Source organism: Neodiprion lecontei, chromosome 2 (genome assembly GCF_021901455.1).
Source record: "Neodiprion lecontei isolate iyNeoLeco1 chromosome 2, iyNeoLeco1.1, whole genome shotgun sequence".
NCBI lineage: Eukaryota > Metazoa > Arthropoda > Insecta > Hymenoptera > Diprionidae > Neodiprion > Neodiprion lecontei.
The window spans coordinates 923,842-947,872 of NC_060261.1; the positions used below are offsets into that span (position 1 = coordinate 923,842).

Below are 24,031 nucleotides of genomic sequence, written 5' to 3' on the forward strand. Positions count from 1 at the left end.
ATCAATTTATAGGATATATTTGTGGAATAGAAGAATATTAGAAGTTCCCAATGATTATAGTTTGGCTAGCTATTATTTTAATAAAAGGAATTCTTTTTCTTGAGAATATTTTCTAATATATGATAAAATGATTTCAGAAATCATTGCTTGCTTTTTCGCCACTTGATTTGTCAATCAGAATGAATTTATTCATTTCAAGAAAAGATTTATTTATAAATTTGAATACTGTGTTTATTAAATTCAGAAAATGTCGGTCTAAAATAATTATCGAATGGGTAGAGAACTACGCTAATTGAATTCAAAGTTTCATTTGTTGGATCGTTCGAAGTTATCACAGCCAACCTCGTCTAGTTTCTGAAGGTCTGTTTTCTATTAGCAAAGAATTTACGTAACTCCAGCGATCGCGATCTCGACAATTTTTTCGAGGCCATTAACCAACTATTTAATCGACGAACTTCTGGTCTCGGAGTCCGTAAGAGGAACCGGAAGCGCATTTCACTCGTTCTTTTCTGTCGCCAAAATTCGTACAAAAATTTTCGCCTTATACGCTTCACGCTTTTGCAGGATTCGGATATAATTGATATCTAAAAAAGTTTGTTTTCCCGCTCGAGAGGTATTTTTTATTCTTGGCCGAGCCGACTCACACGTTCTTTCGTCGTTTCGCGCGATTACGATGCCTTCTATTTTTGTCCCGCACACGGCAATGGGACAGCTGACCACGGCACTTTCCTTTTTGACTTTCGGTGTATCGCTCAGGAATTACCCGGACAGCCTTCCAATATCCCAAGTGACTACTTATTTCGATCAATTACAAGCAACGCAATCACGTTGACACTAATTATTTTTCAAACTTGATGACGAGGACCACGGAGTTTCACTTCGATTACTCCGACTTGCACCACTTCAGCGATCTTCTCTGCTGCAGGGATTCTTTTTGCTTTCATGCACCAGACCGATAGTTTCGTCAATTTTCACAACTAACTACGATAAGCTGGATATAGAAAATTATTCTAGTTTCTACGATCTATGTTCACAATGATCTACGTTAGTATCCCCATGTTAGTTGTACAGATTTTGATAATTATAAATTGTTTTCGGACTTGGGGGACTCGAATATTCGATTATATGTCGAAGGGACCAATGTTTAGTCAACTTTGAGGAACGAGAAAAACGTAGATTCGCTCACCCTTGAATTACTTCTTGAAAATTACACTTTTTTAAAGATATTTCTTCCTTTTTAAAGATTTTTTCAAAGACCTTCTTCGATCCTTTCGACGGAATCAAACGAGTTAGGAGTTAGGATTGAAAACATTGAGAAAGAAGGTAAATTTTATTTATAATGATTATAATAAACGGTTACACCAAGAGACCCATATGTGATTTATATTGCAGAGAAAGCATTGTTTATTTACATTATATAATATAATATACCATTATATATGTATATGTGGATAGGTGATATACACTTTATTATTCGAATAATAACTACAATAAATAGATGCGTTTCAATGCTGACTATATAACAGGTAATAGAGACATGTCAATTAGAAATAACAAAAGCTCCAAAAGGACAATTATGCCGGAGGTAGGGAGTATTTAAACAGAGGCAAGACCTCCTCCAAATTAAACCATAAATATAATGTTATTTTCATTTTCGTTATACATATTCAACCTTGTACATGGTTATTTATTTGTTGAAATAACCTGACTAGCTTGTTCACCGTTTGCGTGATCGAGAATTATTAGACGCTGTCCGATTATGATTATCTTTTGGAAAACATAATTTCTCTATACGATTTTTGGTCTAATCTCTTTCTATTTCTTCTTTCACAATTTTACACAGCATCAAAGAATAGCGACAATTAAGTTGTTATATATGTGATGAATAAGTTGTTATATACATGTATATAAATATCTAATACAAATAAGGAGAAAAAAAATTACAAGAAAATATACGAATTACCTCGTCAAGCAGCAGGCAATGATTTTTGTTTGTTATCAATAGTGTAGATCGATATTCAAAAAATATATATATTTTTTTTTGTGTGTATATACGAAAATAAAAATTGAGACTCGAGGAGAGTGAGATATGAAGATTCTAATTCATTCAAATGAGAAAATTTGCAATAGCGACCACCAATAAAAATGCATTCGAACAGGCATTCTACGTGAACGAAAAAAGTAGTATAGAGAATTAAACAAAAGACAAAACGAAAAAAGAGACACAACCTGACGACAAAAAGCATGAGCAACGTAATCATAATTTTCGAAGCTTCCAGCAAGTAACGTTTTGATCGACACTGAGTTCTGAATCATTGACTAGTGTAACATTTCAGTTAATTATCATCGCAAAAATGCACAAAAAACAAAAACATTCTACAACCCAATCGGTGTTTATACACCGTAATAATAACAATAACAATAATAATTATTATAACGTATAACTGAGTAAATTATAGTTAATTTGTATTCAATACGAAACGATGGGTAATGTCAAAGGCTCTAGAATCAAGGAAAAAAATCATGTATTCTATCTTTGAAAACGAGATTCACCCTCAATATCATGTAAGTAGCAAAAATAATTTTGTCATTTGTTTTGTTTTTTCGTGCTCGTTGATTACTTTTTCATACAATCAAATCCGACCGTTTACTTTATAGAATCGCTTTTTCAGATCTCACGTTGTTTAAACACGACGTGTTCGAGAAAAAAGAATTACAGTAACAATAGTAAATCGCAATGCGATACACAGCGTTATACACAATTATTATAGCCTCACCACTAATCCACCACCTTACATATTCCACATCGACGCAGTATATATTTCGCTCTGACCGATAACCCAGAAAATTAAATACGATATTACTTTGCGTTATATACTGATCGTCTGTTACCTGGTACAAGTAGAGTGGCGGAAGTGCTCGTCGATCCTAGGTTGTTCGTCGCCGTGCAGCTGTAAGCTCCTGCATCCTCTGAGGAACCGAAAATCACGTCACAATCATATTTTCTCTCGCCTCACTGGCCGTGTTCTTTGCAATTATCCGATATATTTCCTCGCGAGTTTAGGGGTAACACCACTTTAGGATTTTGGAAAATTCGATTTTTTTCTGGCTTATACAATATCTTAGTTTCATGAAAACAATATCCAGTTGGTCCTATGGGGTAGAAAAATGTTTAGAAAATACAATTCTCGATTTTGCGACATCGTCACATAAAACTTCAATTACATTTTTCTCCTAACCAGTTTTTTCAAACTGGTAGGAGAGATTACTTTAACACCGTTACATGGATCGATTTGAAATTTTACAGTAGCTTTAGAATTACATTCTGTAAAGATTGGCTCTGTCACCGCCATTTTACATCAAAATGATAATAGAAAGTTTACGGCCGTTAGAGTGGTGTTAACCCCTTAAAACGTTCCCAAGCATGTGAGTGATTTATAACATCAGAGATCGCATACCTGAAAAGATTTTATAACGACGAATCGAAAGGAACCTAATCTATACGTACCGGGATAGGCGGTGGGTATTGATAGGCGACATACACCGTTTCTGTACTGAATCTCGTTGTTCGAAGAGTTCTCGATGATCCTTCCGTCCTTAGACCAGAGGATGTTGGGCTGTGGTTCGGCCTGAACGATGCATTCGAATCTTGCCGTTTGTCCGCTGACAACAGCGATGTCTCGCAGAGGCTAAAATTAGCGAAAACGAATAATTATTGTCTGAATTCACCCGCGGTTAATAATCTCTGAGACCGTCAGACACCCACCGTGATAAAAACCGGCGCTTTCTTTGGCTGAATGTCCAAATACGGCTGGATTATCTCTTTGGTTGTTGGAGCACCGTTCGTTGGCCATGGCGATCCTGTAATTTGAGGAGTAAAATAACAATCCGCAAAACTATCGACTCGTCGACAGAAATTTCACTCAGCTGTATACGCAACTGAAAATCGGTACAGGTAACATTAGGGTGGTCCTTATTTAGGACGTTGGTGAATTTTTTCCGCCCCACCCAAAGTAGGACTAACTCTTAGAATTGAAGTAAAAGAAACTGAAAAAATTCGGCAATTTTTTGAATTATTTGTAGTTAATTTGGGGGAGTGGGTTGGAAAAAATTCGTCAAGACGCTAAATACGGACCAGCTTAAGGTAACATACATCAAAGAGGCACACGTTCAAAATACAACCAGCTACAAAAATTGTCTAAAAATCATGATGCATCGATGTTGACTTATAACGGAGTCTCCACGGTATAAGGTACTTTTGAAAATAAACCGGCAAAGATTATATGTACACAACGACAACTCGAAGAACTCGCAGGCTATACGAGAAGACATCAGATTGGATATAATACAACGGAAGCTCAAATGAAAATGAAAATGCAATGCAGGGATGTGAAGATGCATGACGGAGGATGCGGTGCAGGGTTCAACGCAGCGAGGTGTATCGGGTTGTAAAACGAGACTAAAAGGCCACCAGTAGACGGGATAACTCGTCGAAACGAAGGCGTGGTTGGTTCTACCTGCAGAGTCAACGTTACTTGGGGGTCCAGCGCTGATGCTGCTCTGATGGGGTGACAGACTCGGTATGCTTGGACTGAGTGACATTGGGCTGGGCGTGTTGTCGCCAAGCCACCTGGTGGACTGCGGGATCGCGACACTCGGAGCTTGCAGATTTTTGCAGGGAGAAAATCCGAGCCCGCGTCTCGTTTTGCTCTTGGAGTCTTCGGCCTCGGAGAATTCACTCTCGGAGGTGGGTTCGCCCCACTTCACCGTCTTCGAACTTGGGAACTTTCCCGTCGGTTCGAACTTGCTCGCGGCTCGTGAAAATCCGTTCTCCTTTTTGGTCGTGAACTCGTGGGTTATCGGGACTTCGATGTCGCTTGCCCGGCGCTGTCCGCGTATCGATTTCGTCGCGCTGCTCACCGTCTTCTTGCCTTCGCCCGGAAGAATCACTCCGAACTCGTACCCGAAGTCGTACTTGAAGTATATCAGCCCGGTGTCTGGGTCGATGTGTTTCGTCCCTGTTTTGTGGCGGATTTAACGGAGAGATTAAAAATTTTGCGCCACGATTGTTTCGTCGGTGAAGGATGTACGTCTATCGTGTTAGAAACTTGGAGGGTGACTTTTGCGAACATCGAAAAATTGTGCAAATGAAAAATGAATAGAAAGGGTGCAAGTTAAACTGAAAATCTTGATTCGTCGAATTTTTGTATTTTTTATTTTCGATTTTTCTTTCACGTAGCTGGAACTTTAGCTGGATTTGAAGATCGATATTGAATTCTGCAGAAGTTACCGTATTGTGCGAGTCTGGATTCCTCTCTGTAGGCTTGTGGATCGTCTGTGTCTGGAGATCGATCATCCGAAGCGTGTTTCAATATGGGCTTCTTTCTCATATCAGTCGCGATATCTTTGACAAATTTTTCGGTCTTGGACTTAAAGCTCGATGTCATGTCATTCATGTGTTTCGAAGCCATAGCTAAAAAATGCATGAGAAAACAAATGGTACGAAATAAAAAAAAAAAAAAAATAACAATTAATCATTGCAACAATTTATCAGTACAATCGAAGATAATTTAAAGTGTGTATTTTTGCCAATCGGGTTCTTACTATTTGCGGCCTGTTTAAAGTCGGACTTCGAAACGTAGCCAAATTCCGGCGGTGATCCTGGCTTCAAGATATTTTGTCCTTGCAAAGACGAGTCGTGGGATTGTTGCCTGGATATTTTCGTCTGAGAATCGAATCTCTTTCTCATCTCCTCGACTCTTTGGAGTCGTTTCTTTTCCGCGGTAACGTCGTTCAGATGCTGAGCGAACGAAGTCGGCTGCGGCATCAGCGGTGGCTGAGTGTCAAATTCCATGGGGGTCACCACACGTTCGACCCTCTGACCTTGAACCGGTACGCTCGAAGACCTCGCGGTCCTCGGCGGCTGAACTTTCCGGTAGTGAAGGTCCTCGGTGTCGCTGTCAGCCGGTGCCCACTTTGGCTTTATGCGAATGTCCGCGTCGCTCTCGTAGTCGGACTCCCTGAACTGACCTTGAACAAATTTCGTCGGCGTCGGCACGCTGTGTCTTCCTTTCTGGGAGTTGCTGGTCTGCCTGGTAAACCCGCCTTGCTTTTCCGTGTTCCGCAGGTTCTGCGAATTCTCTCCAAACTTAATGACTCGGCTGGTCTGTTCGACGGTAACGATTCTCCGGGTGTTTTCCGTCGACTCGTCCATGCGGACTGTCTTCTTTGTTTCCGTTCCAACTGCGTTGTGGAACGGCACTCCAGTTCGAGCTTCGTAGAAGGTTTGGTGATGCTGATTACGGTCGTGGCTGGTCGGTGGTGGGACGTAGCCCAGAACTGGCGGCGAACCGGGAAGCAAAACCGACTTTGGTTTCGCTGGCGTTGCGACTATGAGCTCGAGATTTGGCTGAGGCGAAATCGGCGACGGTTTCTGTATCACGCGTTGGTTCTTTTCGAACTGTGTAGCATCCTTTGTTACCTTTACTGTCATCGCAGATCTGTCGGATGTTTTGAATTCGGGACGAGGTGGACCAGAGTATGTGGGAGGGTTGTCAAACACAGTGGGTGGGGTTGGTAGGGGATCTGTCTTGGCTGGTTGTTGTTGTTGATATTGATGTTGTTGTTGTTGTTGTTGTTTACCTACATGAGAAAAAAACACAAAATTTGGTATGGTGATGTTAATAGTGTCATTGATTAGGGTGGTACAGAGAGTGAATCATTTTACCGTCTTGTTAAACGACTCAAATTTTCAACCAGGTACATCAAAAGCCTTCACCTTCAATTTTAACCAAATTCTCCGCTATCTCTTATACTCGACAGTGTAGATTCACAATGGGTTAAGGAAGTTTCACAGGGAATTGAACAACGTGACAAGAGTTTGAAAATGACTGCATGAGTTTTGCGTGTCTTTGTGTGTCCCAAAGGTGAGAAATTGTTTACCATGGGAAATTAATATTTCGGTAACTGAGAGAAGATTGATTAAAATCGTAGGTAATCATTTTAGGAGGGAAAATGACTGTACATTTCCTTCCACTACAACAAGACAACGGTAACGATGCGGGTTAATTGCAGATATTGACAATAATGACAAATGACAAATATGCGAGAGGAGTAAGTTGATGATAAATACGTAAGAGTGTGAGGTAATTAAGGATTAATATTTTATAATGGCACAAGTATTGTTCGAGTAAATGTGATCGAGAAATGAATTTCCTCCAAGTGAAAATATTGACCATGATATGCCACATAACAAAAATTATGCTCTCGTCAAAATTTGTCGTCATAAAAACAACATCAAGGTTAATTCCCGACGATTTTACGCAACAGTTTACAACATCCTTTCTTCTTTTTTTTTCCATCACGACTACTGATTACCTGGACCGACTAGATTAGGTTTGACTGGTTTAAAAGAGCACTCGTCGGTGTCAGAGCCGTGTGGCTTCCACACTGGTGGTATTCTGCCTTCGTAGTCACTCTCATAATCACTTTCCCTAAATTCTCCTTTAATGAATTTTGAAGGACTAGGAGGCGGCGGCGCTCTCGTACCTTGGCTTACTCTCACAGGAATTGTTTTGTACGGGAACGGTCCCGAATTCGTCTCCTGTTTGTGCTGTTGTTGACTGCTCTGATTTATAGTGTACACCGTCTCCTGAAAAAATCACATAACAATAGCTGGAGATGTTTTCGTCGATTCCGTGTGATAAAATCATGCGTCATACCATTAGAAAATGAAATAAAATTGCAAGCTTGCGGTGAAACCAAATTTTCACCTTCTTAAAACTACGACGTGCATATCTCTACACCACATGCTGATCATCTCCACTATAAACGAAGAGTTCATTTCACGGAAAATAACAATTTCGCGTAGTTCTAATGGCCTAGTTTGCTGTTAAGGGTAATTTCCGAGTCTCAGAGGAGTTTGGAACAGGGTACGCAAGCAGGTGAAGGTGAATCGGAGGTGTGAGAAATTGAAAATAAACAAAAAACATCGACCGAGCACACATCTCGAACCTTGGCAGGTTTGAACTGAATTGAACCAGTTCCGCCTGAGGAGGTAGTCTTCTCGAGGAAACAGGACTGTTGCTGCTGGACCTGTGGCAGGTTGTCGGTAAAGGAATTAAACTCCTTCTTGCTACTGCTGAACGCCTGGCTCTTGATCACGTGTGAGTGGGACTCTGAGTAGGAAGTGTGCGACTCTGAGTGGGACGAGGAACCTTCGTGCTTGCTGAACGACTTGTGCACCGTGGATGCCGAGTGCTGTTGGAAGGGCTCGTCAGTGTCGGCCATGTAGCCACTCTCGGCCTTCTGGAAGCTCTTGATCTTGAACTTTGGAGATTCGGGCTTGACCTTCGTTGGCGATTTCGGAGCCAAAATCGGTGGGGTTTTCGGTGCCTTGGGCTGAACGAAGATCGGCGGTGATCCAGGCTTGAGATCAGGTGGTGACTGGACGGTGTGCTGATGTTTGAGGTCTCTCTCGTGCCGGGTCATCGTCTTTTTCGACGACTTTTCCTGGTACTCCCTGGTCACAATGGGCCGTGGTGGTCCTGTGAAGTCTGGTGGCGGTACCTCGAAGCTCGAAGGAGGCAGAGGCTCGGGTTCGGTGGATCTCGGCCTTGCAGGGCCCTTCGGGACTGGGGCCTTGACTCTCCTGTACCTGGGCGCATCGTTGTCGCTTTCGTAAGCACGCCACTTGGACATGGTTGAACATTCAAAGTCGGACTCGTAGTCACTGCCAGTGAACTCGCCCTTGACGAACTTCGATGGTGTCGGTGGTGGTGGGACCTTCGCGACCTTTGGTGTCCCGGCGTCCGGCTGGTAAGGGAAAGGGTCCAAATCGGGGAACCGTTTGAAGGGCTGAGACTTCGTCGGAAGTGGTGGCGGCGCCACATAAGCATCCTTCGGCGGAATCGGCGGCGCCGAAGGTTCCGGAACGTTCGCACAAGGAGGCACTATCCTAATGGCCCCCGGCGGTATTTTACTCGGAGTTTGCTCGATGCTCATTTCCAGCGTTTTTTCGATTTTTTCGACCTTTTTCTCACGCACGATGGGACCGGGAACGTAGCCGATTTCCGGTGGAGGTCCCGGCTGGAGCTCGGGTTCGGACTCCACCAGGTGATACAGTTGCACGACGGGCTTGGCAGCAAAGCTCTTAACCAGCTGTGGCGCCTTCAGCTCTTCGGATTTTCCGAGACCCGGCGGCCAGGTGTTTTTAACCGTGGATGGTCGCAGTCCATGTTCCTCGATTATGGTTTTCTCGGTAGATTCCGTGCGATGGACGTCGCACTCCGATGTGTATTTCTCCTTTATTGATTTCTCCTCAACAGCGTTGACCTTGTGGTCGACCTTGATCGTCTCCGCGTTGTAGATTATCGGCTTCGGAACCGGCTTCGGTGGTGGAACCGGAGTCGCTGCAGGATGAGAAACTGTCTTGAACACGTGCTCTTCCCGCGTGCTCCATGACTTGCTTTCCATCGAGCTGGACGATTCGATGTTCGTGGAGATGAGCCCGCCCGAAGGCGTCTCTTTCACTTCGTGGCTCGTCTCGTGTGACGAAGTCTTTATGTCCTGACCCGGTGCCCACTGCTTCTGGGAATAGACGTGCTCCTGCTGTGGAGGCCAGGATTTTTTGCTCGATTCAACATGCTTTCGCGCCCACGATTTTTCCATCGCTATGCCGTCCGCCGAAGGCTTTGGCGACGTCGGGCGCTCTGCGAGACCCGAGGACGCCACCGAATGACATCTGTACTCTGAGAGGTCGGTCGACACGTGGGAACGCGTCTCAAAGTCCGAGGTGTAGGACGTGTCGGTCTGGCCAAACGGACCCGGGGAGGGAAGCTTCGGGGAAGCTGGTCGTGCTGACGGAGTCGAGGCAAATTTCGGGGGTTCGGATTTTACACATTTTTTCATGCACACCTCCTCGATAACCTCTTTTTTCTCGAGCTCGAAGGGCGGGGGGATGATGGTCTTCGGAGGCTGCGGTTTCGGGGTTTCTATTTTGGGCTCGAATTTCGGCGCTGGGGATGGGAATATCCTAACACCGCCAATTGGAGCTTCAAGGGGGGATAAATTTTTGTGGGACTCCTCTAGCTGCTTTATTTTAACCGACAAATCAGGGCGTTTTTTTTTCGCCGCGTCGACCTTCGGCATGTATCCGATTTCCGGAGGTGGTTCCGGGACCAGGGTGAACCCTGACATCATCGCCTCAGCGCTCTCCGATTGGGCCTGAAGCTTCGATATAGTGAGGGTGCCGTGGATCGGGGAACCGGAAGCGGTCACGTCCTCGAGAATGGTCTGCTTTATCTCGAGAGGCGGAAGCTTGTAGCCTTCGTAAGGAAACTCGATAAGGTTATTCTCCACGCCCCTCGATGTCGAGCCTCGTTCGATCTTGGTGAAGATATCCTGAACCGCTTTCTTTGTCGTCTGAAATTCGGGGACCGGTTCCGGCTTCTTCACCTCCTCGTACTTCGTGCTGCGCTCGTAGTTCTGGGTCAGCTTGTTCACCTTCACATCAAGCGCTGGCCCCCCGGATTCCTCGTGGAGTTTTATCATTTCTTTCGGACCCTTGGGGAGGTTTTCAACCTCCTTCGATTTCGACTCGAAAAAGCTAAGCGCGTCCTTTTTCGCGATAGTCGATGTTTCGACGTTCTCGTTCTCGATCACCTCCATCGTCTTCTCCTCGACGGTGCCCAAGTCATCTTTGGTCACCTTGGTCACGATGTTCGTCGTCGTCGAGGAGACTTCCGGCGCCTTTTGCGGCATCGAAATCGGCGGTGTCTTGTGCTCGAGTTTCATGTGGAACTTTTGCTCGGACTTCATTTCGCTCTGGTGGGATTCTACGACCGACGATATGGTCTCAGATCGAGTCGACTTCGACTCGGAGGACGGCTGGATCGTCTGTATAACCTGTGTCGTTCTTAGGGAGGAATCGGAAGTGGGGGAAAAGGATGGGGTCAAGCCAACAAGTCCAGCGCTCGGCTGTATCGTCGTCGTCGAGATGTGCTCTGCTGTCAGATTAGCTGCGGGTTTCTCACCCTTCGTACTGCCCGGCTAGATAAGTAGAACATATTCATTCCCGCTATTCTTAACGGAGCTTGTCACAACCATAATACTCCCCCCCCCCCCAACAAATTACTTCCCATCTAGTATCAAAAACTCACCTGGACGATTCCCTCTTGCTTCACATTTTCGTAGACAACCGTTTTATGGACCTCGACCATCGTGTCAGGCGTTGGTTCGAATACAGCAAAGTCCGCGATGCTCTGGGCTTCACCTCCCGCGTTGGTAGCACGCACCATGTATTTTCCAGCGTGTTCCTTCTCGGCTATAGAAGACCGGATGATTTAGGATTAGAAACGCCAGAAACTAGATTTCTATGGAGTCAAGATACGCACCTCTTTCGAGAATCAGCGAGTAGCAGTTGCCTTGGTTCTTCAGTCTGATGCCTGTGGTTCCGTCCTTTAGTACCGCGTCATTTTTGTACCACGTCACAGTTGGTTCAGGGCTACCAGTAATTTCTACCTCCATTATTACTCGGTCACCTCTCTTCACTACCTGCGCTTGAAGACGTCTGCCAAACACGGGTGGGAAGATTGTCTCTGTTTGGAAAAGGCGACAGGTTAAAATAAGGGATGGATTCAATGGTTTTGAAAATGCGATAACGCTTCTTTTTGGTTTCCGGAAATATTCGTACTTTTGACAACGAGGTCAGCGGTACTACTCGCAGTTCCTACGTCGTTTGTTGCTGTGCAGGTATACCGCCCAGCGTCTTTAACATTAACGTTCTTGAGCTCCACTCGAGCGTGGTTGTGCTCAAAGGTGATCTTTATTCCATCCTTGGTTTTCAACTCCTGACCATTTTTCAACCAGGTAACAACTGGTTGCGGAAAACCTGTAGTAAAATCGAAATGGTCACTTCCTGTTTGTAGCGAGTGAAAGTTACCAAATAAATCAAATCAAGCGTGCCGCATTTGGAAAACTTCGTACCACGGATAATGTTTTAAACATAATATTTCTAGAGCACAGGTTTCACTCGCCACTGGCACTTCGTAAAACGAGTGATAAAGAGAACGTTGGACATTAAAGAAAAGAAAAATAAGAAATAAAAAGACGGTGAAAAAAAATTCTGTCACAATTAGCTACAACATTCAAACTTTTGGCAAAGAGACAAATGCAGAAACTGCTGACAAACTTCTGAACATCCCAGCGACTGAAATACGGATCCAATTTTCACCGAGGTTCAAAATTATGTGACGCCGCAACAAGAGCTACCTTGTTGTAGAAAATAAAAGCAATCCGTTCAGCGCACATAGCGAGTATTTTTTAATGTTGATCATTATTTTCCGCCTCGAATAGATGACGAAACAAAATCGACAACACTTGAGACTGGGTACTTTTATTAAAATTCTAAGAATCAGAGTAATAATTTATCAAAAACTCACCGTCAATTATGCCTTCGATAACAACATCTGCTCCTTGGTCGACGATCATTCCCGTGAGAGGCGAAACGAACCTGGGTGAAACATTTTTTCGAGTCGGTTTATGAACGATGACTTTGCTTTCCTTCTGCAGGTCTTCATCCTTAGACACAATCACAGTTTTCTCTTGTCGTATTTCGCCAGGTTTGTCCTGGAATATTCGTTCGAATTCCTCCACCTTGTGGGACTGCGAGGGGAAAATGAAATATCACGAAAGGGTCTGGACGACATGAAAATAAAAAACTCCTCCTGAACCATGAAGTTTCACCTGAACCACAGGAGGGCCGCCATTTTCTGAAGTAGAAAGTTCGCTGGATTGCTTGGTCGACTTTACGCAGACACTCGTCGGAGCTTGGCCGGGAATCGTGGAGGAAGAAGTCGTCGATGAGAATTCTCTAACGCTGGACGTGTGCGACGACGAGGACTGAGTGACGGTCGAGGACATCTTTGTGATGGTGCTCTGAGAACCGGCCAATTCCTTCGACGTCTCCGCCGAGAAGTGTTTCTCGTTACTGTTAACCGACTGCATTTCGTCAGCTGGGATTTGGACCAGGGCTACCTCTTTCTCCTCTGCAGCGTTCGCCCCACTGCCTGCGAATGAATAATCGAGATATCAATAGATCGGCAATAACCTTTGGCCCCTAGACACGTTTCATCACCCTTGATATTAAAACGCCTATCGTCTTATACAAGAATTAATTCTTTGCAGAAGTGACTCAAACCTCTTCTGCATCTCGTTGGTGGTAAAAATAAAACCGTCGTCGCTAATTTCGGGATGAGTAACTGTCTTTATTTACATATCACGCTACGATCAATCGCTCTTCTTTTCCTCGCGATACGCTCGTCTGCACATTTTGTCAGGATGAGTCAATCGCGACAATATTTATAACCGCATTGACAAGCCGCAAAAGGAAAATAACCGCCCTCGGTACCGAGTTCAACATTTTCAAGTCGGACACGCAGAGATTTTTCCCATCTTGACCAACGTCAATTAACGAGATTTATTTATTAGCCCACTCGTTTGTGACTGCTGATAGCGACAACATGGTTCATTTATCCATTGACAGATTGCGCCCTTCGAATTTGCGGCCTGGGTTGGTCAAAGGACAGTCCAGTACGCCGTAACTCCTGATGTCACAACCGTGAGTCACAAATTTTTACAAAGACGAGCCGATTTGCTCATCCAACTGCGTCCCCACGCTTTTGCAAAAGTTTATTTTAGAGCCTGAGAAATCGAGGAAAACTTATCATGAAGTTATTTTATTGCACAAAATTTGTCCCCTAGACGATTTGAAAACAAAGTAATTTGCGCGTTTGGCGAGAGAGAGAAACTGGAAGATTATCACGTTTCGGAACGAGGGCGATTCGATAATTCCCAAAATAGTCTCGTCCCACGTTTCGCAATAAATTTGGCATCACATAGGACTCCAGGCAGATTGAATCAGCCAGCCTTTATATTTCTTCGTTTTCGCCTACAAATAGTCATAAAAGTGCGACGTGTATAATAGGATATGCTTGCATAAAGAATGGTCATTCGATGTAAAGCGGTAGAAAATTTATCAACTCGGCACTTGATCTGTGTGGGCGACAAAAAAATACGCCTCCTTAGCCTCTGAATCGCACATATTACACAAAGAACAATCAGCACACATAGCCCGGAATCAAGTCTCCGATTCAATTTGTGCTATTCGGCTATTTTCGTTAAGCTACTGTTAAAAGTTCAAATGCACAAAGATCGTGCTAAATTTAGCATCAGCTTGCATTTGTTCGGTGTCACACTTCCTCTCCGACCGACCCCCGCAGCCGAAAATTGTCATAATTCAAGAGAGAAAATACGTTGGTGGTAACACGATTGAGAAAGCGAAGTCGTAAAATATACTGTGTAAATTCCATTCGAGCTTAAAACACAACGTAACTCGCTTCGGTACAGATCCAGAAATCGATTTGTTACACCTTGGCTTAAGCCGAGGCCGATAATTTAGTTTTCGGTTATTTTTTGTACTCGTCCGTCCAAGTTTGCTCAACTTTTGGCCAGAACTGCGTTTCAGCGTTTTTCACACGGTGCGAGGGAAGATGAGCCAGCAAAAACGAAGAGGGAACGATATCCACCGATATCTCAAAGCAGGGGGTCGGAAGCCCGGTGCAGTCGGGTATTCACTCACCTCAGTAATCGGCGATAGCCGATCCGCAGCGGTCAGACTTTAGTTTCGAGTTAGCGCGAACCCACGACTGCCGAGATCGAGGCGGGGTAGGTATTTGTGCCGACAAAAATAACGCATTTCTGTGTGCGTCGGGCACTACCCAAGCCTTAGACTTCCACCATCGTCTTTACTGCCCACTGGTCGTCCCAGCCCCCCACCACGAATTGGCGTCGCGACGGAGCCACGTAAAAAGTTCGAGTCCCATGCAGGAAATTTGCGAAATAATTGTAGGTACAAGACTGTAGGATCCGCGACGAGGACTGATTAGAAGTTATTCACCTCGATTCGGAAACGCTGAGGCAGCCAGTCGAAGCAGACGTGACTGACGGACGCATCTGCAAACTAGTAAATGACCTATTTTTGTTATATTCTGGACACCTGTGGGCCGGTGGGAGATGCGCCAAAGTCGCCTACCAGGCGAAACGATCTTTCCGCGACAGTTTTCATCTGTCGCCTCATCGTCAAACTTACGCGATCAATTTTCAAGCACGGAAATGGGGTGCTAAGCTTTCTGTTTCGGAGATTCGAGAACTGATTCGATTATTTCGGTTCTCAGCTCAGTCCTTCTTCTCGAATTCTTATATCGAACCGTGTACTTTAGGTCAGGCTGCAATCCGAGGGGTCAATCACTCATCAAATCTGGTGTACACTTTTCCGAAAACTTTCTATAACTTGTGAAATCTCATGAAAACTCTTGAAATCTCTCAAATTTTCCTTCGAAAAAATCCCTTCAAATCTCATGAAGTCTCTTGTAATCTTTTGATATCCTGTGGAATCCCTGAAATCTTCAGAAATCTTTCGAAATTTTTTGAAACCCCTGAAATATTTTGAAACTTTGTAATTTTGAAACCAGGTGTACATCAAATCGATGAGTGATTAACTCCTCGCTGCAATCTTTGCGTTGTCAACGGGTTCAGGATTAGACGTGATTCATAGCGACGCGTCCTATGAAGATCATTTTTGCGAGTGAACTAGCTGCAGCGGAAGCTTTGGTTACGCGGAATATAAAAATACACCAATCTTTTTCCCCCCGCTGCTCTAAGATGCAAATTCCAATTTCGACAACTACGCTCTGCTTTCCGATCAGATGATCAAATCAGAATCAAATAATTGCTCGCAATACTAGCCCAATTTTCCCGAAAATAATTTTCCACCAATCTTCACACACGTACTTTGTCGTATTGAAAGATACGAAATCCGCTTCATTTTATCGCCTGCAGCAGTAGCAGCTGGAAATATATTAATAACTATCTCCTCACTCCTACCGCGCGCCGTTACTTTTTTCATGTCGTTTATATTTTATACTCAATATTCTTTACGCTATTTCTGCATCTGCAGGCATAAAGACTCGCTGAACGATCTTTCGCCTTTTTGCCTTTGTTTGGATTTCTCGGCACATCACCGAGTGTACTTCCCGCCTTACGAATCATCTTCCACTCGTTTTTGTTCCAAATGAATTAGCGTTGTTGCGAAAACACCCCGCCAGCTAAAATGACCAAATAAAACGAGTGGACGATAAGAAGAACTGAAAAAAACTTACAGACTTCGAGAGAGGCGGTGCAGACTGCTTTTCCCGCACTATTTTCGGCGACACAAGACACGGTTCCGTTCAGACCATCCTGGGCATCCGGAACTGTCAATACTTGGCGATCTCCGCTCACTGAGACGAGGAACCCTTTGCCGCAAACGGGCTGACCATTGAAAAGCCACTGGGTCTGTATGCGAGGATAATAAATTAGCGTTATATAAGGTACGCCACGAGTTTGACATGGGAAAAACGATCAATGAAACTGCGTGGTTGACCGACAATGGTAATGTAGTGTTCTAATTCGAGGACGCCGGAAATTCTGTTCAGGTACATAAAGGCCGAAACTGTCATCGAGTCAAAGTCGAGAATAATTTGATTGTTTGACAAATCGATTGCGGTTGCCGGAGTATTAGTGCGTCATCGAGTGTAGATTAGGGGGTTCATTTCATTCATAAAAAAGAATAAAAAATATCACAATGATTGGTAGCGACCTCTAAATATTTTCCTACCTCCTCCAGGTTTTACGACAATTTTTTTTCAGTATTTGTCACAAATTTTTCGTGTGACATCGTAGAAACAAGTTAGAAAATGAACCACCCTAGTGCACATACAGGAATTGACTTCGGTATGCATAGTATCAGACTATCAAGCCTGACCAGCCACATGGTCAATCAACGTCTCGAATAACTAACGGTAATGCGATTGCTGACAGCTAAGCAATTTGGGCCCAGAGAGGAGAGCTAATTCAATCGCGGAGTGATCGAAATCCTCGTTCCATGAATCGGCTCGTTTCTTAATCAGCACAAATTGGTAAGAAAATTTACGGTCATTGTGATAATGAAGTAGTTAGTAACACCGAAAATTGTGTCAGCCGCACTCATGCATGTATATCTACAATATAGCGTCACAGCCAGCCTTCGGTTACGTTCTTTTTAATTGGTATTAATAATAGCCTGTTTATTTTTAAATCCCGTTTACCGAGCTATAATTAATGATCCCTCGACGTCAATGAAAATACGTAGAGTCGGATGCGATTGCGATACGCTCTTTGAATCAAGCCCAAGAAACCCGCAGCTTCAAATAATAAATTTGTTAAATGACGAAAGTTTCTCTTTGCTCTTCCTCTTCTTTCAACCGATATCATAAGTAACAAAGTTTCGTACAAAAGATCAAATCACGACAGAGAGAAGCTATGTTCAACTTTGGTTTGTGTTATGAATTTTAAACTCACCAGAACGACGAGGATTATTAAAACTATCAGATACATGTCGTATTGTATTTTTACAGCGAGTCCGTTGAATTGTCACTTTGCATTATTTTATAGAGTCCGGTAGACTAGTCAAACGACGTGATCGCGAACTTTGCTCTGACTGGTAGTTCACGCTAATATGGGATAAAGATAAAGATCCAAAAGATCGAGCATTTGGCATCCGTTTGAATTAGGGTACCACTATCCATCAGACCTGTCTTTACTTCGCGCCAAAGGCGCTCAAAGAAGATTTTGGGTTAATGTGATCTTGAAAGGATTACCGAATGCCATAAGTCAGTTAACAAATTGAAACGGAGGCAAGATACTTGTCTGATAAAAGAGGGAACCCAACGATTCATGCCGGAAATCGCAGTAACGTTTGCCAGGAGATTACAAAACGAACAAACAAGGAAGAAATCAGTTTGCGGTCATCTGTCACATTCTTCATTTTATTCATTACGATAAACTGACCTTAGGCGTTGGTTTTCCGACAACAATGCACTCGAACTTTGTGGTATCTCCGGCGGTGACGATCTTGTCGGAGAATATTTCCTTGAACGTCGGAGCGACGAGCTTCTCTTCCATCTGCACCATTTCCTCACTCGTCTGCAGCAAATCACCGAGCGATTTTACGATCAGATGAGCGAACGCCTTCGCCTCGCCGAGGGAATTCGTTGCCTTAACAATATAGTTGCCCTTGTCCTCCGGAAGCGTTTGCGATATTTCGAGGATGGAGGTACCGAACTCCCCGTCCTTGATCTGTGTCATGTAATCATTTATTGAGTACTAATCTTATCAAGGAATTAAACACCAGACAACTCACTTCAATCCTATCACTGGGAGATATTTCCTTATTATTCAAGAACCACTTGATCTCTGGCTTCGGCTCCCCGGTCACGGCGCATTCGAACACACTCTTCTCCCCCTCGGCAACGAGTAAATCGGTCAACAGTTTGGTAAACCTGGGTGGAGAACCAGCCTCGACAATTTCTACCTGAGTTTTGGGGTTCGCCTCTGCCTCTGCCACTGCCTCTGCCTCTGCATCCGCACCCACCTCAGGAGTTACAGCTGTGTTGGTAGAAACGGACGAGACATTGAACGTACCGGGTGATCCGTAGAAATCATTTCAGAAATTGGGTGACCAATGTGAAAACACACATTTCATACATCGCCAAAATTAAAAAACTGAAATCGGAGAATAAGGCTCTTGAAGGTGACTCTACTTACGAACGACCGACAAGACGCACTCGCTCGAAGCTTCGCCAGCCGAGTTTATGGCAACCACCTTGTAGTTCCCCCCGTCGTCGACGAAGGCCTCGTGAATAATGAGGGTGCACCTATCGCCCTGGAAAAGCAACTGGAAGTCGGCGGATTCCTTGACTGGCTCTCCGTTGTGGTACCAAATCACCTAAGAATCGAGAGTCAGTCTAACGGCACAAAATTTTCACCGAGTTACCGTCCCTTTACTCACTTCCGGCTCGGGTTGACCGACGATGATGCAGTCAAGACGGACTGGCTGGCCCTCCTTAACTTCGATGTTTTCTAGCGGCAATTGAATCCGGGGTTTGACCGGCTCGATGTCGTAGTTTGTCTCGGAATCGCTGGTCTCGTTGGGGATCCTGCCCTTTACCGATACGTGACAGGAGCTGGTAGCCTCACCGGCAAGATTTCTGGCCGATACGACGTAGGTTCCGGCGTCCTTCGGAAAGGCTTCCGATATTGTCAGCACCGATTTTCCGCCCTGAGTTTCGATCTGAAATTACGAAAATCGTTGTTACCTGGATTCGTCCGAGAAGCTTGCGAAAATCCAGTTCAGATTAATCGAACGAATTACCTTCAAGTCCGAAGTCTCCTTAATGAACTTTCCATCGTGAGTCCAGCTCAGATTTGGCGGTGGAATTCCCTTGACCTCGCACTCTAGTTTCACTTTTTGTCCAGCCCTCGCCATCACGTTGGAAAGTGGCGTTACGAATGACGGAATTTCGGTCGGCACGGAAACTAAAAAGAGAAAATAAGAGAAGACCATAATCAAAAGCAATTAATCATTCTATAGGTGTTTTCCCCAAGATGTTCACGTAGCTTACTTTTGACTGACAGAGAGGCCGAGGTGGATGCCTGACCGACTTGATTTACTGCTTTGCAAGTGTAGGTCGCCTGGTCTTCAAGAAAGACTTCCTCGAACCTGAGAACAGCTTCACCGTTATTGTAAGTGATAACGTAATCGGGGGAATTGTCGATGTTGGATTCGTTCTTGAACCACTGAACCGTTGGCAAGGGGTTTCCTTCGACAGTGCACTCCAGCTTATGGGACGTACCCTCGGTTGCATAGGTCGGTGTCAATGTCCGAGTGAATGTCGGGGCGCTGAGCTGCTCCTCAGGTGACGTTTCTGAAACATTTCAAGGGAAACTTGAAGTAGGGTACACGGCGCAGGACAGCGCATAACGACTGCAACTCACCCTTGACTGTCAAAGTGGCAACGGTCTCAGCGGACCCGACGGAATTAAACGCCTTGCAAACGAACTGAGCGGAGTCTTCAGCGAAGGTCTCCTCGATAGTGAGGGTGCAAATTCCTTGTTCATAGCTCGTCAGATAGTCTGGATTATTCTGAATCGAGATACCGTCCTTGTACCAAATGACCTCGGGGACAGGGAACCCGATTAGTCGACATTCAAATATCAACCTTTCACCCTCTTGGATCGTGGCGTTGTTAAGAGGGAGGGTAAACTGGGGATGAATCGGATCCGGGATGTCATCCTCAATCTTTGGCTTTTTTGGCGGAGTTGGCTCTCTCTGAGGAGTCGAAGGACGCGGTGGTAACGGTATGGCCTCTTGCACTTCCGTCTGAAAAACGTCGTTCGGTTATCCAAAAATGGAATACCACAACATAATCGTAGCTTTGGAAAAAATCATTTCCCGTTAAATTATGTACCTTTTGTAAAATGTGAATCTCCTTCGTGATGGCCGACGTTGTTGTTTCCTCGATAATCTGGGTCCCGATCTCGTCCGTCGAGTCCTTCGAGTCCCTGGTCTCGGGTGGAGCGTCTGTCTGCGTGGAAACAGGGGTCTGAGCTTTCTGTCGCTCGATTTGGGCCTGCCTCGCCCTTTCCAATTCCAATTCAGCCAACCGTTTTGCTTCCACGGCCGCCTTCTCGACGGTCCTCGCTGCCATCGCTTCCGCAACTTGTCTAGCGCTTTCAGCCTCCGCTGCGGCCACCTGAGCAGCCAGTGTTTCCGCTCTGGCCGCACTCAGCTTCGCATCCGCGTCCTCCTGCTCCTTCTTCAGCTTGTCACGAAGGTCTTCAGCGTTCTTCAAGTTCTGAACAAGAGTGTAAAGCTCGGAGGAGACGATGCTAAACGAGTCCAGCATCTCTCGGTTCTCAACGATGACTTTGCTGAATTGAGGTAGTCTCTCGGTACCTGTGAAAAAGATGGTCGTGTTCCTTGATATTTTATTTTCAACATTTAATAGTGGAAGGAAAACGAAACGTGGCTTGGCGGACTGACCGAACACTTCGGTAGACAGTTTTCGTATTTTTTCGATTCGTTTCTCCTGCTTTTCTTCGCCAGGTTTGAGGTAAGTATCGACGTCGTTGAGGAGAGCAACTGCGTCCTCGGGCTCTTTGACAGACGTGGCTTTCCTGGCGATCGTTACCAAGAGCTTGCTGCCGTCCCTGAACCACTCTTCGGCTTCTTCGAGAAGCTTGAAGTACTCCACGCTGAGATCGGCGCTCTGTTTCGTCTCCGTTACTTTCTCCTTAAGGTTGCTCCACTTTTCTTCAAGATCCGACAGTTCGCGACGGAGCTTGGGAGCCAGTGTATAAATTTCGGTGATCGTTTCCGTTGTTGTTCGTATGAACGTCTCGATTCGTTCCTCCAAGATCTGTTAACAGAATATTAAATAAAATTCCATCACCCGGAGTTCACCGAATATACTCGAATTGCTTTACCGTTATCGTTTTTTCGAACTGAACAAAGGAATCGGAAGTCGATTTTGCTGCTGCTAAGTTTTCACCATATTTTCCCTTAACGGCTCCCAGTTGCCTGCTGAGCTCGTCTATGTTTGCATTAATTTTGCTAAGATCGGCATCGAAAATCGCCAATTGAAGCTGTTCGTCCAACTGCGATTTTCTTTCCGTCCACGAACTCTTCCACGCCGATTCTTCCCCTTCCGTCACTCGTTTCAGTTTATCAATATCTTGCAATGCCGCCTCTGTAGGTTCCTGCAAAGACATGATTCTCTAGGTCATTATAACCACCTGACAAGTACGTCAAATTGAAAAAATAAATCATTCATATTATAAAATTGGTTGAAGTCCACCTGGAGAAAATCATTCTACCTAAGTAATTTTTCAACTTATACCTGGTATTCAATTCTTTTAATGGCTTGTTCAGACTCAGAATTGATGAATTTGATAATTTCGCTGATAGATTCATTTTTGGCATTGTGTTTCGAGATTAAATCCTCAACCTCGGCAATAGTTTTCGGTACTTGGGTGGATGCCTGGCGTTTCTCGTCGACAAGTTTTCGCTGTATCTCTACCTAGAATTCATTTTCAGTTCAGGTTTATAACCATTTTAAATATTTATATCTATGACGAAGAAGCCTCAAAAACGTTGATGTTAATTCGTGTGAACTCACCTCTTCCAAGCTTTTGAATATCGATATCAACATTTCCAGAAGGATCTGATACTCCGTCGTCGTTGTCTGCAGGTGCTCGTGAACGTCAGATAGTTTCCTTCGAATTTCCGCACTTTGTTTTGAATTGTCTAAAAAACGAATATAAAAAATTCATCACAATGTTTCTATGCTACTAATTCATTGGATTACAATAATTATTCTGAATACCATTTTGTGAGAGAGCATCAACGCTCTTCATTCTCGTGTTCAATTCATTCACCGCTTTCCGTAGCTCTGAAAGAATCGTAGCTCGAGAGACTTCCAAGTCCTTAAGAATTTCGGAAGCCTTTGGCAAGTCTGAGCTGATCACCGGATATAATTCATCCCCAAACTTTGAAACCCATTCGAGAGTCTGAAGGTCAGTAAAGACACTTTGTTACTTTCTCATCTCCAGTCAGCAAGCCACTTTACTACTTTATTAAACAAATGATAATTATTGTCACCTTGTTGCTTTCCTCAAGACTTCGTTCCCGTTGGATTTTCCATTCTTCAACGATGGTTAAATTGGTCTGCCAACTCTCCCATGATTCCGTGATAATTAATTGACGATTTGCGAAATGTTCCAGCAACGTCTCGACGCATAGACAAGCTCGAGGAATGTCGAGGTACGGATCGACGGTCTGGTAAAAATACGACGAGATCTATATCGCAAGTAAGTTATAAAACACGCAACGACACCCGGCGTATTTCAAGCGTCGCATTGAGTTATGGTACATACCCACCTATTACAGTTTCGAAGGAAAAAAAAATACATTCAGCAATCGACCTATACTGCACTGCCCGATAGGAATAAATCAAACCACCGTGTAATTGGCGGGCTGGCTTCAAACTTTTCGTGAGAATACATAACACGTGGCTTGGAAGTGGGCCAGGGAAATAAATATTTATGCAATAACGAAGGCAAAAAGGAAATGGAAAGAAAATGGATACAAAAAAAAAATTGATCCGAGTTCAAGTCGGAGTCATTACCTCTCTTGACGCGTCCAAAAACTTTTTCCCACTAGCCGTAAGCTTCAGGTAGAGAGGCTGAACCGCCATCCATTTCTGTTCGAGCTTCTTGACCCTTTCCTCGTCGATATTATCGGGTGAATTTCTCTTGAACTCGTCTTCAAGGGAATCTATTTCACCAGCAAGCTCCGAGGCCACGGTATGAAACTTGACGTAAAGAGAACTTAGCTCTATTCGAGCGTCGACTAGATTCTTCAGCTTCAACCAGTGGCCGTGGAGGTCGTCGACCTTCTGGTCAACGTCACGTCGCTGGATCTCGTCCAGGTACTCGATCACCGGAGGCAGGGTGTTCAGAGCAGCGTTGATCTCTTCTCCCTTCTTCTGCAGATCGCTAAGCAGCTGATAGTGGAGATCGTAGAAGTCCTTTGCCATCGGCAACACGCTTCCCATGTCCTGGTGGCCCTGAAGAAACGCCTCGGCTATGCTCACTAGCCACGAGTAAAGCTCGTTGTGAGTCTCAAGGAACGTTGTCAGCGCTTGGCTGATCTCGAGGTTCTGCTCGTTGTGCGCTGTGCACTGATTGATCAGCTGGATCTTACGGTTCTCCAAATCCTCGACGACCCGTCTGACACCCTAATATGAAAAGGGATATTACCACGCTTGCTTCGGATGAGGAAACGAGAATCAATCAAAGAGGTCAGGAGTCCAGAACTCACTTCAGCGCCAGGTGCTCCTCTTCCAGTCACATCCAAGAGAGCGTATCCCTCAGAAAGAGGCTGTGCGGTAACGTCTTCCAAAGCTGCCGCAGATTGAGCGTGCAGTTGAACCAGCTGAGGCGAATGGGCCGGATGCTCGGTAGTGATGAGCTGAATTTCCAGCTGGTCAAGCTTCGTTAGGGCCTGAAATGAGGAAACAATTTCACTCATGATTCGTCAATCAGGTGATCATAG

The 24,031-nt window shown here is 44.6% G+C and overlaps 1 protein-coding gene across 8 annotated transcripts in view; it reads right to left on the bottom strand.

The window, feature by feature from the left end:
• Positions 1–1,375: 1,375 nt before the first annotated feature.
• The window catches only part of LOC107222576 (titin), a 53,128-nt gene continuing 30,472 nt past the window's right edge, over positions 1,376–24,031 (bottom strand). For 6 of the 8 annotated variants that reach the window (XM_015661994.2, XM_046732921.1, XM_046732922.1 and 3 more), the window contains 30 exons: positions 23,798–23,980; positions 23,103–23,714; positions 22,577–22,753; positions 22,302–22,485; positions 22,095–22,222; positions 21,816–21,995; positions 21,403–21,675; positions 20,960–21,335; positions 20,385–20,872; positions 19,912–20,296; positions 19,539–19,841; positions 19,289–19,452; positions 18,926–19,207; positions 18,682–18,862; positions 18,278–18,522; positions 17,926–18,213; positions 16,218–16,392; positions 12,745–13,067; positions 12,441–12,663; positions 11,693–11,890; positions 11,394–11,597; positions 11,160–11,323; positions 8,014–11,049; positions 7,549–7,651; positions 5,605–6,642; positions 5,291–5,473; positions 4,518–5,018; positions 3,767–3,861; positions 3,509–3,689; positions 1,376–2,970 (listed from right to left, as the gene is read on the bottom strand). In XM_015661994.2, coding sequence (XP_015517480.2) covers positions 2,861–2,970; positions 3,509–3,689; positions 3,767–3,861; positions 4,518–5,018; positions 5,291–5,473; positions 5,605–6,642; positions 7,549–7,651; positions 8,014–11,049; positions 11,160–11,323; positions 11,394–11,597; positions 11,693–11,890; positions 12,441–12,663; positions 12,745–13,067; positions 16,218–16,392; positions 17,926–18,213; positions 18,278–18,522; positions 18,682–18,862; positions 18,926–19,207; positions 19,289–19,452; positions 19,539–19,841; positions 19,912–20,296; positions 20,385–20,872; positions 20,960–21,335; positions 21,403–21,675; positions 21,816–21,995; positions 22,095–22,222; positions 22,302–22,485; positions 22,577–22,753; positions 23,103–23,714; positions 23,798–23,980 — 10,983 coding nt within the window. In that variant the 3' untranslated portion in view covers positions 1,376–2,860. The remainder of the gene's footprint in view (positions 2,971–3,508; positions 3,690–3,766; positions 3,862–4,517; positions 5,019–5,290; positions 5,474–5,604; positions 6,643–7,548; positions 7,652–8,013; positions 11,050–11,159; positions 11,324–11,393; positions 11,598–11,692; positions 11,891–12,440; positions 12,664–12,744; positions 13,068–16,217; positions 16,393–17,925; positions 18,214–18,277; positions 18,523–18,681; positions 18,863–18,925; positions 19,208–19,288; positions 19,453–19,538; positions 19,842–19,911; positions 20,297–20,384; positions 20,873–20,959; positions 21,336–21,402; positions 21,676–21,815; positions 21,996–22,094; positions 22,223–22,301; positions 22,486–22,576; positions 22,754–23,102; positions 23,715–23,797; positions 23,981–24,031) is intronic. The other 2 variants (XM_046732926.1, XM_015661995.2) reach the window with 2 other exon arrangements.